This window comes from Barbus barbus (assembly GCF_936440315.1).
Source record: "Barbus barbus genome assembly, chromosome: 36".
NCBI lineage: Eukaryota > Metazoa > Chordata > Actinopteri > Cypriniformes > Cyprinidae > Barbus > Barbus barbus.
The window spans coordinates 3,636,361-3,652,742 of NC_136714.1; the positions used below are offsets into that span (position 1 = coordinate 3,636,361).

Sequence of the window (16,382 nt, forward strand, 5' to 3'; positions counted from 1 at the left end):
GGTGGTGAACACATCTAGTTACCATTTATAATTAATTACCTTAATTCCACCGGGGCTGTTCAGCGAATAGGACGGCAACATTCTCCAATGGCTTCGATCCGCGGCCGTAACTTCAGCCTCGTATGGAATGGCTAATGCTTGCAGGTCTTCCATAAAAGTTCTTTCCATAAAAGATTTTTGGGCTTCCTTGTTTTCGTTTGCCTTGTGCATGCCACCAGGATATGGCCATCGTAATTATCCGATGGTTAGGAAGGCGTAAGCCGTGTCCAGCGAAACGAAAACAGCGTTCAGGGATGGTCGCGGAGATGGTGTGCGTTGGTGCATCAGTATACTTCCATGTTCGTAACATGGTCCTGGTAAGTGATCTTGAAGACGTGTTGCAAACATCAGAGGTGGAAAATGTCCAACTTTCAAGAGTTTCTGTCATCTTCCAGGTCTCGCACGCATAGGTCACCATCGGCACAACGATCGTGGACAGGAGCCACAGTTTAATCTGCAGAGAGAGTGAAGGCGAATTCCAGATTGGACAAAGTCGTTGGAACACGAGAGATGACTTGTCGATGCGGCAGATGACATCTCGCTCTGCGTCCCCATTTGAGGAGATAACACAACCCAGATAAGTGAAGTTTGCAACTTCCTCCACTTGTTTTCCATCAATTATAATCGGTACTCTCGAGTTTACATAACTGATTCGAACAACTATGATCTTTTGTCCACTAATTCAGAGTCGAGCCCTGGCTGCTTGATTTTCTAGGGGCATAATGAGATCTCATAGGGCAGTTTGGGTCAGGCAGAAAACGACGATAATTTCAAGGAAGGGGTTTCCAACTGTCCAAGGTATGCCGATGTGTAGGCGGCTGATGGAGTGGCGGGCGATGAAGTCTATGATGAAGAGGGATAACATCGGTGAAAGCACGGAACCTTGTTGTACACCAGTTTTGATCATGAAGAAATCAGTTACCGCTTCTTGCATCTTTACACAGCAATAAGAGCCCGGGTAAATTTTGCAAAATATTTCAACAAATGGAGATGGAATTCCGTAAACCCGGGCTATCTTCCATAGGATTTCTCAGTGCACTGAGTCAAAGGCTTTGACAAGTTTAGTGAGATCCGTTGGTATTCCAGCAATTGTTCAATCACTTGTCGCAGAACAAAAATCTGCTCAATGCAGGATCATCTACTTCGAAAGCCCACTTGTTGATCTCTTAGGCAAGCATTGTCAGCTCTTTATAATTAATATTCGCCTGAAATGTCATGTAAGGATATGTAATAGAACTATGCTTAAAGAGCTTCAACAATAATATCAAAAAGGTAAAGGTATATTTATCCCAGCGATGTTTTACACCAGGGGTAAGCAACGTCCGTCCTGGAGTGTTTAGCTCCAACCCTAATCAAACACACCTGACCAAGCTAATCAAGGTCTTCAGAATAACTAGGGCTACAGGCAGGTGAAAGTTTTTTCAGGGTTGGAGCTAAACTCTGCAGGACATCGGCACTCCAGGAGCGACGTTGCCTGAAAACTGAGTAATTATTGTCCCAATGTGTAGTGATCCAGGGTCGTTACCAGTGCCTGGATTCGTGTACACAATTTATTGAAACGTGCACACAGCTTATTGAAACGAACCCTCAGAACATTTTAACGATAGCATAGTAACACCCTGACATCCACCCACAACACCCTAAAGCATCATGGCGTGAGTTTTGTTTGGGCAAGCACTCTTTTGCTTACTCGTCTTTTGTTCTAAAGTTTATCTCAACCTTGCTTTCTCCCCTCTTGAGGTTCTTATAAAGACCATGTTTCTCCATTTCTTGCTGACTGGTATTTTTTTCTCTCTTTATTATTCCAACCGCACTCCTTTTGATTCACTTCACTGTCAGTTTTATCACGTTCTCTCTCTGTCTGTCTTCTTTGCTAACCCATTTCTGTTTTCACATCAGTGCTGGAGAGCTGACTGACGGCCACTCGCTCATGTCTCAGGACCTTCTATTGTACCCTGACTCTCATGTCATCTGTAAAATATTTTAATTTCTCTCGTATGCACCCCTAAAGCATCACCCTAGTTTTAGACCAGTGCACTTTCAGGTTTATGCCTTTTTTGACATGCACTTTTTTTTACGAGGCTCAGGCAAGTGTTGTGTGCATTTCAGAGAACTACTTCCAGGAAAGAATTAATAACGTCACACTGCGTTTCACTACTATCTCTCTTTTTAATGCATATTATGTGATGTGGCCATGGGATTTAATAGGCTGTGCTTATCGTAGCATATTAAAAGTCATTTCCAGGGAAAGTAACTCGAGCCTTGAAAACCTATCAGGGTGATATGAATGTTCCTTGACCTTTAGAGTTAACTTCAACCTCTTTCTATAAGGACTTGAAAAATCCTAAAAGTCCCCATTTCACTTCAGAGGGATGTTCCACCTTGGTGTTTGGAGCATATCGGGAAGAGAAGCAACTGATATCTGCAGAAATATTCACTGGATCACCCATGGTGCGAGAATTGAGATACTAGGTTGATGTCACGTTGAGTAAACTTCAAAGCAAGTCTTGCTTTCACAGGAGAGGAGAGCTTCAAAAGGACCACCGACCTGTAAGGAGATTCCTCTAGTCATCCAGTCCTAAAGGTGGATGACATGATAAGCTCACCTCTTCAATACTGTGAACCTTTAAATAACATTGACATATACTGTATTTTAAAGGGCTCATATCATACATTTGTTCACCACGGTTTTTCATGACCATTTTCATGACTTTTATTTATTTTGCAACAATGCTTTTAAATCTGTGCCTTTAGAATCGATCCTCCACTAAGTGTCTCTTCTCATAGCCTGAATCACATTGTGATAGTCACAAAACATGCTACATTATAAAATGTGCCATGCAATCTTTTAAGATCAGACTGAAAATGCAGAAATCAGACTGAAAATGCAGAGCTCTATCATCATTGACAGCAGTTGACATCTAAATGTGTACAAATCACATCAAATCACAGGTCTAGGTAGTTATAGCAGTGATTTTGTTTTAGTCCCTGCTGGAGAATGCTGTATAATTACAAAATCACAAGAGTCATTTTACTCTATTGGCAGAGTCAAGTGTACTATGGCAAGTATTTCATCATATTACAGTAGATATTTTAGGACTTCTATTTTTCCTCTCTGCTCCTCTTCATGTCACAGCTCAGGATAGGATAGGATCTACACACATTCCTGTAGTTATATTTATAAAATCAGTCATCTCATTGATTGAAAATGGAAAGGTCAAGCACATTTCATTACAACATGTTCTGTTGTACTGTATACTGCATATGGAAAAATGTTGCAGATTACCTAGCTACTCTGCGCATTCAGAAAATGTGCGTAGCATGCTTAGTATACAGTGTATCCTACATATTGCATAATTAATTAACAATGCCACATAAACAAGTCACAAAAGATTTATATTATTTTCACTGTTCAATGTAAACAGTTTGTGTATTGTATTGAGCACATTATAGTGCTGAACCCAGATTCCTTGTGTTAAGTGGCTGAAAAATATTCTCCTGTTTCCCCATTTGTGTGTGTGTGTGTGTGTGTGTTTCCTCATGATGTATTATATGCTATCATTGTTTGTCTTGTTCTGTCACTAACCACTTTTTCTTTCAGTGCTCTACTTTCAGTGAGCTTGATGCATAGCGTCCAAAGGAAGGTTACTAGGGCACTGTGATGCAGAGAAATAATACCCATAATTCACTTCACAAGCTCATCAGCTGCATTTGGAATCATTTTCCTAGAATACTCCAGTATTAACTTGTTAACTTAAAATCTAGTTAAGAAAATTATCAGGTACAAAAATAAAAACAATTCATATCATACAGTGTTTAAGATATGATCATCTTTCACGGCAGCTTCACTGAGTTTTATCGGAAATCGTTGCTTATCAAGATGAGCAGTGAAGAGACAGCACTGGGGACAGCTCACGGAGACAGCATCCTTATCACTGACGACCTTGACTGAATAACAAGTACCTAACTGGTTTGTTTTAGAGCTCTAAACAAATCAACGTTTTCATTATAATGGAAAACTATATAATCCTTACAATGGAAGTCAACAGGGTCCAAAGTTGTTTTGGAACTAGATTTTAATTATGACTTTATTTTCCTAATTTTCCATTGGTAGGACAAACGGCTAGTTCAACCACAAACTCACTTCAATGATATTACGTCACATTTTCAAAGTGAAATGTCCAGTGCACTAAAAGCATAATACATAATATCACATAATTTTAGCTTGCTTAAACAAGTCTTTATCACAGATCGTGATTTGCGGGATCTGTAGCTCAGCAAAAGTGCTGTACCAGGTGGGCTTCTGAGCAAGTTTACTATGTCAGAAAATAATTCGTCATAATGTATTAGTTCACAGAAACTGGACCAATTCTCACTAATAACTACATGCATATTACTAGCAAATTGATTGTTTAACAGTACCCAAAGCACATATTAATGCCTTATTCTGCATGACCATATTTTAGATCTCCTAATCCTACCCCATACCTAACTTAACAACTACCTTACCAACTATTAATAAGCAACAAATTAGGAGTTTATTGAGGCAGAAGTCATAGTTAATACTTAGGTATAAGCGAGAACTGGACCTGCACTATGGTAAAAGTCTCTTGTGGTCATAACATACAGTAGTGTGTAAGTCTTTATTAGTCAATGAAATAAAAGTTGATGTTTTACTGAGTTTTGCACAAATGTAGGTCGATGCATGTTTCTCTATGTTTAACAGGCTATTCGAACTCTGTGGACAACACAAACTTGTCAAACTCTGACTGTCCGAACCTTACAGATACAAACCACTAATCATTATTGAGTGGGCCGATATAGTAGACTTCAAAACAGAGGCATTATGAGGAGATAAAATATTCCACGTGACCTGTATGTCACCATGCTCTAAAAGACACCCAAACACATCAGCGCTGGGATTTCAAAGACTTACAACATGAGTCAAGACGAGACTTCAGAGGAGCAAGAGATAAAACCCACAACATGCCACCATGCAGAATATACAGTATTTCTGGTCCAAAGCCCAGTTTAAAGGAATGGTTGACTGATCCTTCTACATCTCCTTCTGCAGTGAGACTACACATCTATGCTGAACAAGATAAAAACATGTTTGTTTTTTGCTGAACAGATCCAAGCTTCAGGCACTCAAACATCTACAGTAGTTGGCCGTCCATCAGCTGCGTGCTGGACTGGATGGGATGGTTTCTACCCCAGGTGCCCGAGCTGTTGCTGTGGATGGGGCTGTTAGCACGGGACACGTGGCTGCTAAGGAGATACACACATAAACACTGAGAGACGTCACATCTCTCTGGGGCACATATGCTCCACAAAGTGCCATGGATGCTCCTAGACCCTTATTCTGATTTTAGTCAGAATAAAATAAGCATATCTGTCATTTTAATATTTCAAAGTTGGGTTTTAACCGTTATTACATTAAAATGAAGAGCACATTAGGTGTGTAATTGATGCGATACTCATAATTTATTATTTGATAAATGAGTGTCTACAGTAAAGAAAGAAAATTTGTATTAATGTTGAATTGATATGGATTTTATATGGTTTTCATTCTCGTATACACTTTATGACCCATCTGAGTGCATTTTTTATTACAAAAAACAAAAAAAAGTTAATACATTTTTTTCAAGGTAATTTTTTTTGTTTTGTAAATGATGAATAAAAATAATGTTTGTAAAAAAAGATAAAGACATGACAGCTTTAATTTGATGGACACACGTTTTTTTCAAATTTTAATAATCAGTGCAGTTTTGTTTAATGGACTTTGTTATACTACTAATAATAATAATAATACAAGATTATTCAAAAAAAAAATTCCCCTCAAGAATTTCATAATTTTCATTAGGCTTTTTTCATTATGATATTTATGACTTGATGAAAAAATATCAATGACTTTGAATTGAAATGAAAAACCAGGTTATCATAGAGAGTGCATTCAACTCACATGTATGAATTTCATTTTTATGTATTTTCAAATAAATTAAACTGTTTCTTTAACCCAGTTCCACTAAATAAGATAAAAATCATTCATCTTGTAAACATGATCATTCCGACATGACTTGAAAGAAGCATCTCTTTAATTTAATACCAATGTTATATTTCATGATCGGATGTGATCTTGACAGCATTCAAGAGAAATAAAATGTGATTAAAACTCCTTATATTCCAAAAAAGCAGCTTATAGGATCTCAGTGATTTTTGAGGAAAACAAATGAATGCTCCTTCCTCGCAGTTGCTCCTGTCCTGTCCTCATTTTTCACTTTTCTGGTATTGTATCTGCAGTGCTTAAGGCTCCAGTGGCCTCATGTCCCCCAGGGGCCTCACAGGAAACCCTTGACGGCAACCCTGTCGTCTCACACACAGACACACACTGGCTTTACTTCACCCGAGGACAGTGTGTGTGACAACAGTGCCCTCTACAGAAATGCACACACACACACTTTTTGGACAAGGAGAACAGGGAGAATCCAGGGCTTTTAGATGACATACAATCCTTGAGAACCATGATGGATGATTTAAATTATTTATAGGGGAGGTTGCTAGACTTTTTTTTACTGCAGTGAATATGTCTCAAAGTAGACACATACTTTAAAGTCTTGGTTGTGAGGGATGAAATGGTGAAGAAACAGTTTAGATCCGTGTGGATGGATGGATGGATAGTTACTGAAATATTGCCCTTGTGACAACTAGCCCCAATCTGTACTACATAGAAAAAGGTCAATTATAAGGCAACACGTCCAAAAAAAAAAAAAAAGGGATTTGTGACAAAAAAAAAAGCTTATACTTGTAAATGTGTCAAAACTAGGCATTTTAGAAAACAATTTACTGCTTTTTACGTTCAAAATGTTATTTTATATTTATAATGCTCTAAACTTACATTATGCATATAATATATATTATATAATGTAATATTACTAGCATCATTTATTTATTGTTTAATTGTTAAGCCCAGGTTGATCATACATACATATATACATATATATATATATAATAATGTAAAATTTCATATGAAGTTAAGTAAATCTGACCAGATTTGGCTGATTTTTATAATACACTTTATTTGAGATAAAATGAGAGATGAGACGTCACATCAGTTTTAACTGACTTTGAAACACAATTTAAAAAGAGACACAGTCCAGACTGAATTCATGTAGAGAAATCTATATATGTATATGTGCCGTGAGAGAGCAATCTGAAATCAAAGCATACACAGTCCCAGAAGCCATTAGAAACCTCTTCTCCACTCATCCGTCTCTCCATCCATCTGTCACTCCATCTCTCCGTCAGTTTGAAATGTCAGTGGCATCAATCTTCAAGCAGAGAGTTACTGATATGTCTAACCCTGCGTGAAGTTCAGGACCCCAGGTAATAAACATCCTGACAGCTGAGACGGCCCTTCAGTCTTTTAGCATTGGCAAAAACACGGATGAGAAGAAAATCTGAGCTGTGTACACACACAGTGTCTCAGGAGCTCTCCAGTGCGGTAGAAATGGTGTAGATCTGTGTCTTCAGCCTCTTCTTCATCTCTCTGATCATCTGACAGAGGGCCAGAGGGTAGCAGCAGTATACCGTAGTCCAGTCCTCACACACACTGCCCTAGAGACACACACATGACACTCTAATGTATTCTTAATGTAATATAGCAAGACAAATTAGAGTTTGTAGATTTCTAAGGATACGTTTCCCTGATATTGATTTAACACCCCACCCAAGTCAAGGAATCTAGTTACATAATTTCATTTAAGGAATCTTCTGTCAAATACTGGACGTGTTTTACTTCTTAACATGAGAAGCTTATGACAAGATAATTCAAAGATAAATCTCTACACCTAAAGGAAATACTGTAAAACACTTCTTTTTCAGGTCACTATAATCCACTGTTCAGCAGAAACTCCAGGCTACAGGAATATCTGACTTGAGCTGTTGGTTCTCACATTAGGGTGATTTTTTTGGTATGCACATCCATCTTAGATTGAGCATAGCTGGCACATTCACAGGAAACGTTGCCATTTATGCTAATGCTCATTCTATGCTGTTTTAATTTGTTTTTAATTGAAAAGGTTACTGCTAGCACTACATTATTTCAAGCACTTAATTATTGTACATATACAAACATACATATACATATATAATACATACATATATATATATATATACATACATAAATACATATACATACACATACAGTATCTCACATAAGTGAGTACACCCCTCACATTTTTGTAAATATTTTATATCTTTTCATGTGACTACATTGTAGCAAAGTGTCATTTCTTCAGTGTTAAGTAGTGAGTGTACAGCTTGTATAGCAGTGTAAATTTGCTGTCCCCTCAAAATAACAACACAGCCATTAATGTCTAAACCACTGGCCACAAAAGTGAGTAAACCTCTAAGTGAAAATGTCCAAATTGGGCACAATTAGCCATTTTCTCTCCCCGGTGTCATGTGACTCGTTAGTGTTACAAGGTCTCGTGTGAATGGGGAGCAGGTGTGTTAAATTTGGTGTTATCGCTCTCACTCTCTCATACTGGTCACTGGAAGTTCAACATGGCACCTCATGGCAAGGAACTCTGAGGATCTGAAAAAAAAAAAAATTGTTGCTCTACATAAAGATGGCGTAGGCTATAAGAAGATTGCCAAGACCCTGAAACTGAGCTGCAGCACGGTGGCCAAGACCATACAGCGGTTTAACAGGACAGGTTCCACTCAGAAGAGGCCTCTCCATGGTCGACCAAAGAACTTGAGTGCGCGTGCTCAGCGTCATATCCACATATCCAGAGGTTGTGTTTGGGAAATAGACGTATGAGTGCTGCTAGCATTGCTGCAGAGGTTGAAGGGGTAGGGGGGGTCAGCCTGTGAGTGCTCAGACCATACGCCGCACACTGCATCAAATTGGTCTGCATGGCTGTCATCCCAGAAGGAAGCCTCTTCTAAAGATGATCCACAAGAAAGCCCGCAAACAGTTTGCTGAAGACAAGCAGACTAAGGACATAGATTACTGGAACCATGTCCTGTGGTCTGATGAGACCAAGATAAACTTATTTGGTTCAGATGGTGTCAAGCGTCTATGGCGGCAACCAGGTGAGGAGTACAAAGACAAGCGTGTCTTGCCTACAGTCAAGCATGGTGGTGGGAGTGTCATGGTCTGGGGTTGCATGAGTGCTGCCGGCACTAGGGAGCTACAGTTCATTGAGGGAACCATGAATGCCAACATGTACTGTGACATACTGAAGCAGAGACTGGGCCGCAGGGCAGTATTCCAACATGATAACGACCCCAAACTCAACTCCAAGACGAACACTGCCTTGCTAAAGAAGCTGACGGTAAAGGTGATGGACTGGCCAAGCACGTCTCCAGACTAAAATCCTATTGAGCCTCTGTGGGGCATCCTCAGACGGAAGGTGGAGAAGCGCAAGGTCTCTAGCATCCACCAGCTCCGTGATGTCGTCCTGGAGGAGTGGAAGAGGACTCCAGTGGCAACGTGTGAAGCTCTGGTGAACTCCATGCCCAAGAGGGTTAAGGCAATGCTGGAAAATAATGGTGGCCACACAAAATATTGGCACTTTGGGCCCAATTTGGACATTTTCATTCAGGGGTGTACTCACTTTTGTGACCAGCGGTTTAGACATTAATGGCTGTGTGTTGAGTTATTTTGAGGGGACAGCAAATTTACACTGTTATACAAGCTGTACACTCACTACTTTACATTGTAGCAAAGTGTCATTTCTTCAGTGTTGTCACATGAAAAGAAAATATTTACAAAAATGTGAGGGGTGTACTCACTTCTGTGAGATACTGTATACACACATATATTGTGGCGGGAGGAGCAAACGACAGACACAGTGGGTGTGGCGTCAGGCCTCGGAGAGGTTTTTATTAAACAAAATAATCAAATGAAGTGTCCAAAGGGGGTAAAAATGTCCAAAATAAACAGGGAGTCTGGTGTCCTCGTCGTGCTGCGGGGTTCGTGCAGGAGGGCAGTGTTCGGAAAGGAAGGGTCCAGGTAAGGGGCGGAGTCCGGTGGCCGCACGCGCTCCCCTCTCAGGGCCGGGGCGCGAGTGGCGGCGGCTTCTTATCAGCGGCTTCATCCATCTTCTGTCCGCGGCACTTCCGGGGGATTCGACGGCCCGGCATCCTGGCCCGTCAGCCATCTCACGTGTGCGGTGGTCCATCCACTCTCGACGCTCCCTTCCTGGACCCACGAGGACACCAGCGTGCATACACAGGGAAGAGACCGGTCTCTCGAGGAGAGGCGCGCTCAGCATTTAAACATCGGCGGTGATGAGACTCTATTCACATCAGGTGCGCCTCATCATTTGCTCTCTCGTCTCGTCTCATCTATTGTCTAATACCTCGCTGAGAATGGCTGCAGGACCGGATGGCTGCTTGCCGGAGCTGGATTACCTCCCTTGTTGCAAAGCCGTGTGTCTATGTTGTATTGATTATGTGCTTTTGTTGCTGGGGTGTTTTTCCTGTTCTCACACTGTACTCCCAAAGGAGCATAGTTTGGGGGTTATTCCCCCCCCCCTTCCTCATGTTATGCTGCATTTCTTCCTCAATACCTACATTTCACTGCTGGTTATACTCTGTATAATTGTGTATGTGACAAATAAAATTACTACAACACCCCGAATTCTGGAAATGTTGGGACGTTTTTTTAAATTTTAATGAAATGAAAACTAAAAGACTTTCAAATCACAAGAGCCAATATTTTATTCACAATAGAACATAGATAACATAAATGTTTAAACTTAGAAATTTTACAATTTTATGCACAAAAAAGAGCTCATTTAAAATTTGATGCCTGCTACAGGTCTCAAAATAGTTGGGACGGGGGCATGTTTACCATGGTGTAGCATCTCCTCTTCTTTTCAAAACAGTTTGAAGACGTCTGGGCATCGAGGTTCTGAGTTTCTGGAGTATTGGTGTTGGAATTTGGTCCCATTCTTGTCTGATATAGATTTCCAGCTGCTGAAGAGTTCGTTTAATGATGTGCCAAATGTTCTTTATAGGTGAAAGATCTGGACCCAATTGAGCACCCGGACTCTTCTACTACGAAGCCATGCTGTTATAATAGCTGTAGTATGTGGTTTTGCATTGTCCTGCACATACACATGGTCTGGAGGGGAGCATATGTTGCTCTAAAACCTTTATATACCTTTCAGCATTCATAGTGCCTTCCAAAACATGCAAACATGCTTCCCATACCGTATGCACTTATGCACCCTCATACCATCAGAGATGCTGGCTTTTGAACTGAACACTGATGACACGCTGGAAGGTCTCCCTCCTCTTTAGCCTGGAGGACACGGCGTCCATGATTTCCAACAAGAATGTCAAATTTGGACTCGTCTGACCATAGAACCCTTTTCCACTTTGAAAACAGTCCATTTTAAATAAGCCTTGGCCCACAGGACACAACGGCGCTTCTGGACCATGTTGACATATGTCTTCCTTTTTGCATAATAGAGCTTTAGTTGGCATCTGCAGATGGCACGGCGGATTGTGTTTACCGACAGTGGTTTCTCGAATATTCCTGGGCCCATTTAGTAATGTCAATGACAGAATCATGCCGATGAGCGATGCAGTGTCGTCTGAGGGCCCGAAGACCATGGGCATCCAACAAAGGTCTTCGGCCTTGTCCCTTACGCTCAGAGATTTCTCCAGTTTCTCTGAATCTTTTGATGATGTTATGCACTGTAGTTGATGAGATTTACAAAGCCTTTGCAATTTGACGTTGAGGAACGTTGGTTTTAAAGTATTCCACAATCTTTTTACGCACTCTTTCACAGTTTGGAGAGCCTCTGCCCATCTTTACTTCTGAGAGACTCTGCCTCTCTAAGACATCTCTTTTATAACTAATCATGCTACAGACCTGATGTTAATTAACTGAATTAGTTTCTAGATGTTCTCCCAGCTGAATCTTTTCAAAATGTCTTGCTTTTTCAGCCCTTTGTTGCCCCCGTGCCAACTTTTTTGAGACCTGTAGCAGGCATCAAATTTGAAATGAGCTCATTTAGTGGATAAAAGTGTAAAATTTCTCCGTTTAAACATTTATGTTCTCTATGTTCTATTGTGAACAAAATATTGGCTCATGTGATTTGAAAGTCTTTTAGTTTTCATTTTATTCAAATTTAAAAAATATCCAAACATTTCCTGGAATTCAGGTTATATTAGGTTTCTTGATTACATTGTTAATTATAAAATGTGTCCTTAAATACTTTGATTTTGTATTTTATTACTGTATGTATATATGTACATTAGTGTGCACTTTGCTAAAAAAAAAAAACCCACTACTAAACCAATCAAATCAATTTCAGAATCCTGCTAATTTTGGCAGAAGTAAACTAGCACTATTTTCAATTGAACTGAAAATTCCAAAAAGACATACACTCACCTAAAGGATTATTAGGAACACCATACTAATACTGTGTTTGACCCCCTTTCGCCTTCAGAACTGCCTTAATTCTACGTGGCATTGATTCAACAAGGTGCTGAAAGCATTCTTTAGAAATGTTGGCCCATATTGATAGGATAGCATCTTGCAGTTGATGGAGATTTGTGGGATGCACATCCAGGGCACGAATCTCCCGTTCCACCACATCCCAAAGATGCTCTATTGGGTTGAGATCTGGTGACTGTGGGGGCCATTTTAGTACAGTGAACTCATTGTCATGTTCAAGAAACCAATTTGAAATGATTCGAGCTTTGTGACATGGTGCATTATCCTGCTGGAAGTAGCCATCAGAGGATGGGTACATGGTGGTCATAAAGGGATGGACATGGTCAGAAACAATGCTCAGGTAGGCCGTGGCATTTAAACGATGCCCAATTGGCACTAAGGGGCCTAAAGTGTGCCAAGAAAACATCCCCCACACCATTACACCACCACCAGCCTGCACAGTGGTAACAAGGCATGATGGATCCATGTTCTCATTCTGTTTACGCCAAATTCTGACTCTACCATCTGAATGTCTCAACAGAAATCGAGACTCATCAGACCAGGCAACATTTTTCCAGTCTTCAACCGTCCAATTTTGGTGAGCTTGTGCAAATTGTAGCGTCTTTTTCCTATTTGTAGTGGAGATGAGTGGTACCCGGTGGGGTCTTCTGCTGTTGTAGCCCATCCGCCTCAAGGTTGTGCGTGTTGTGGCTTCACAAATGCTTTGCTGCATACCTCGGTTGTAACGAGTGGTTATTTCAGTCAAAGTTGCTCTTCTATCAGCTTGAATCAGTCGGCCCATTCTCCTCTGACCTCTAGCATCAACAAGGCATTTTCACCCACAGGACTGCCGCATACTGGATGTTTTTCCCTTTTCACACCATTCTTTGTAAACCCTAGAAATGGTTGTGCGTGAAAATCCCAGTAACTGAGCAGATTGTGAAATACTCAGACCGGCCCGTCTGGCACCAACAACCATGCTCAAAATTGCTTAAATCACCTTTCTTTCCCATTCTGACATTCAGTTTGGAGTTCAGGAGATTGTCTTGACCAGGACCACACCCCTAAATGCATTGAAGCAACTGCCATGTGATTGGTTGATTAGATAATTGCATTAGTGAGAAATTTAACAGGTGTTCCTAATAATCCTTTAGGCGAGTGTATATAGCATTTACAATATCCAGAACTGATTCACTTTTTTCCCAATTACTGCTGAATCCTTACTCTGATTTTAAAGCGCTCTCGAATGCCCACCCTCATGGCGAACGTGGAGCCAGGCAGCAGAGGCAGACACATGCATTCTCCATACTGATGAGCCAGACTCAGGTCCAAACAGCACGGCACAAATGCACCCATCAAACCTGCACAGAAGAGAAGAGAGATGCTGTGAAACACGGGTTGGGATCTGTAGCATGAGCTTATCTGAAATTAGTTTAACACTGCTTATATTGATTGACTGCAAAGAGGATCAAATTCTGATAAATATGGCTTTGAAAGATAAATGTCCTTGGAAAAAGCTGAATTTTGATTAATGCCCAGGTTTACAATAAATTAATGGAAAATCATTAACAATTTATAATCATTAAGGAATGTCAACTTTTAATGAATGTGAAACGGTACACAAGCTACTGGATTAGGGAAATAACCATAATTATATATGAATATATAATGAATAGTAACACATGTTCGAGGACTAAGCCACTGTATAGCTGTAATTTAAAAAGTAATTTATGCGATTTGTAAAGTATTTCATCTGAGGAAGCAGGATACTCTATATCTTTTGGAGAATTGTAGTCACGTTTAACTGTGATTTACATTTTATAATTAATGTAATTCAGAAATCTAATAAAATAATAAGGGTAACACTTCAGTTTAGGGACCAATTCTCAGTATTAACTAGTTGCTTTTTAGCATGCATTTATTAACATGCAGTGAAATGAATCATGCAAGGTTTGTGGTAGCCAGTTTACTGGTATTTGTATCATTGTTTAAAGCCCAAAAAAGCATGTCTTTCACGAGTCCTGCAAAGTGAGTTTAAGTCTTGAGGTACAACTTTGTTTCTCATAGTTGCGACTTCTTAACTCTCAGTGTGACTGGTTTTCTTTATTGTAACCGTGACTTAGATTCTTATCATTGCAAACTTTATTTTGAAACCCAATTTTGATTTCAAAATTTCTCAATGTGACTTTTTTCCATAGCTGTGACTTTATATCTCACAAAGTCCCTGGTTCTCACAACTGCAACCTTATATCGCTCCCAATTTCCGATTTTAAACCTCTAAAGGTTGCTTTATACATCACAATGCGACTGCATATCTTGTAAAAGCGAGTTTAAATGTTGTATTTGCAACTTTATTTCTTGAAGAAGCGACTTGTAACTCATATGACTCAATGGCATTATCAATCCTCTCTCTCAAGCACATCCTCTTACACGTGCTGGTGTCACCGCACACGTCCAACAGTCCTGTACTCCAGTCTCCTCCTGTTTGAGTGATGGTGGTCACTGTTGACGTGGTCACTCCGAGGCCAGGTTGAGTCAGAACAGGAAGTTCCATCTTCTCATTACCTGCTGGATTTGCTTCAATATCTTTTCCACCAGAACCGTCCATTTGGTTCTGAAGGCGATACACAAAAAGCAGCTTCAGAACAAAAACACAGACGTACAATCCTATAAAAAGGCAAGTAAAAAGGAAGTCCTTACCTGCCCTGAAAGTTTTGACAGTACTGTGGCATTAAACAAATGAAATGCATACTAATGAGGTGAACACTTACATGGTGAATGTCAAAGTGGCTCAGAACAATCCCTCACAATGACAACAGACTAAAGGAAGAGACAGGGGTGAGTTTCCTATGGTGACAGTAGTGTGTTTTTTTCTGATAGCCGCTTGGCCAAGAAGCCCTGACAGAAAGCTGCTGTGAGCTGATAAGCCTTCATATACACACACACACACACACACACAGGAGAGCCCCACACAAATGAAAACACCTCTCAAGTGCATTCAAATACTAACTCTCAAGTCACAAGCAGAAATTCATCACACACAATAGCAGATACAATTCAGAATTCAACTCAAATACAAGTATAAAACACACAATCAAGCATTTTTGGGACTGCAGGCCTACTTACATGTATCCCACTGGTTTGTACAATTCATACACAACAATATTAAACAAAAGCTTGCAAATGACACTTCAAACACGCAAACAAGAGCTTACCAGCGATACAGCCTGTGAGAGATGATACAGTGCAGAATTGCACGTTCTCTTGAGGTTAATGTCTCGCATCACTTCCTTCTGCACCGAAGCTAACGCACATCAAACTGGGTCACATCCACTAATGAAACATTGCATGTAGCTGTCATATGTAGAACGGCTCGCTTATATGTCACCCAAGTCTGTTCAAGTGCATGTAAGCGTCCATCTGAACGTGTTTCTTTGTGGCTGATCTGGTCTCCACTTGCATCCGACTGTAAAAAATGAGCCGGCTTCATATCTGCTACGGCTTGCTTGGCCAGAAAATAGAGTTACATCCCTCATAGCACTTCCTAGTTGGCACATTTTCAGTGCTATTTGTGTCTGAACTTTTTTTTTTTTTAAACGTATGACCTTTAAAGTACATTTGTATTTTCTTACCTCAGTGTCAAAATGCCATAGCCGTAACAACCAAAGACATTGGGCGACTACCAGATTAGTAAGTTTAAGTTTTAGTTTTTTTGGATCAAAAATACACTAAAACATTAATATTGTGAAATATTATTACAATTAAAAAAAACTGTTATATGCATGTATATATATATATAGATTTCTTTGATGCAAAGATTACATTTTAGTATCATTATTCCAGTATCATTCTAATATGCTGCTCAAGAAACATTTCTTCTTAT

The 16,382-nt window shown here is 40.0% G+C and overlaps 1 protein-coding gene across 4 annotated transcripts; it reads right to left on the reverse strand.

The window, feature by feature from the left end:
* Window positions 1-7,096: 7,096 nt before the first annotated feature.
* Window positions 7,097-16,031, reverse strand: LOC306855645 (PLAC8-like protein 1). 4 transcript variants are annotated; one of them, XM_079394432.1, is made up of 5 exons: window positions 15,715-15,995; window positions 15,271-15,319; window positions 14,930-15,113; window positions 13,724-13,860; window positions 7,097-7,653 (listed from the first exon to the last, which is right to left on the reverse strand). In XM_079394432.1, exons 3-5 carry the CDS (start codon window positions 15,105-15,107, stop codon window positions 7,522-7,524), a joined length of 447 nt encoding a protein of 148 aa, XP_079250558.1. In that variant the 5' UTR covers window positions 15,108-15,113; window positions 15,271-15,319; window positions 15,715-15,995; the 3' UTR covers window positions 7,097-7,521. The 4 variants fall into 4 exon arrangements, with proteins under 4 accessions (XP_079250558.1, XP_079250561.1, XP_079250560.1 ...); XM_079394435.1 differs by having other exon boundaries at window positions 7,104-7,653; window positions 15,271-15,427; window positions 15,715-16,031; XM_079394434.1 differs by having other exon boundaries at window positions 7,104-7,653; window positions 15,200-15,319; window positions 15,715-15,996.
* Between the last annotated feature and the right edge of the window lie 351 nt (window positions 16,032-16,382).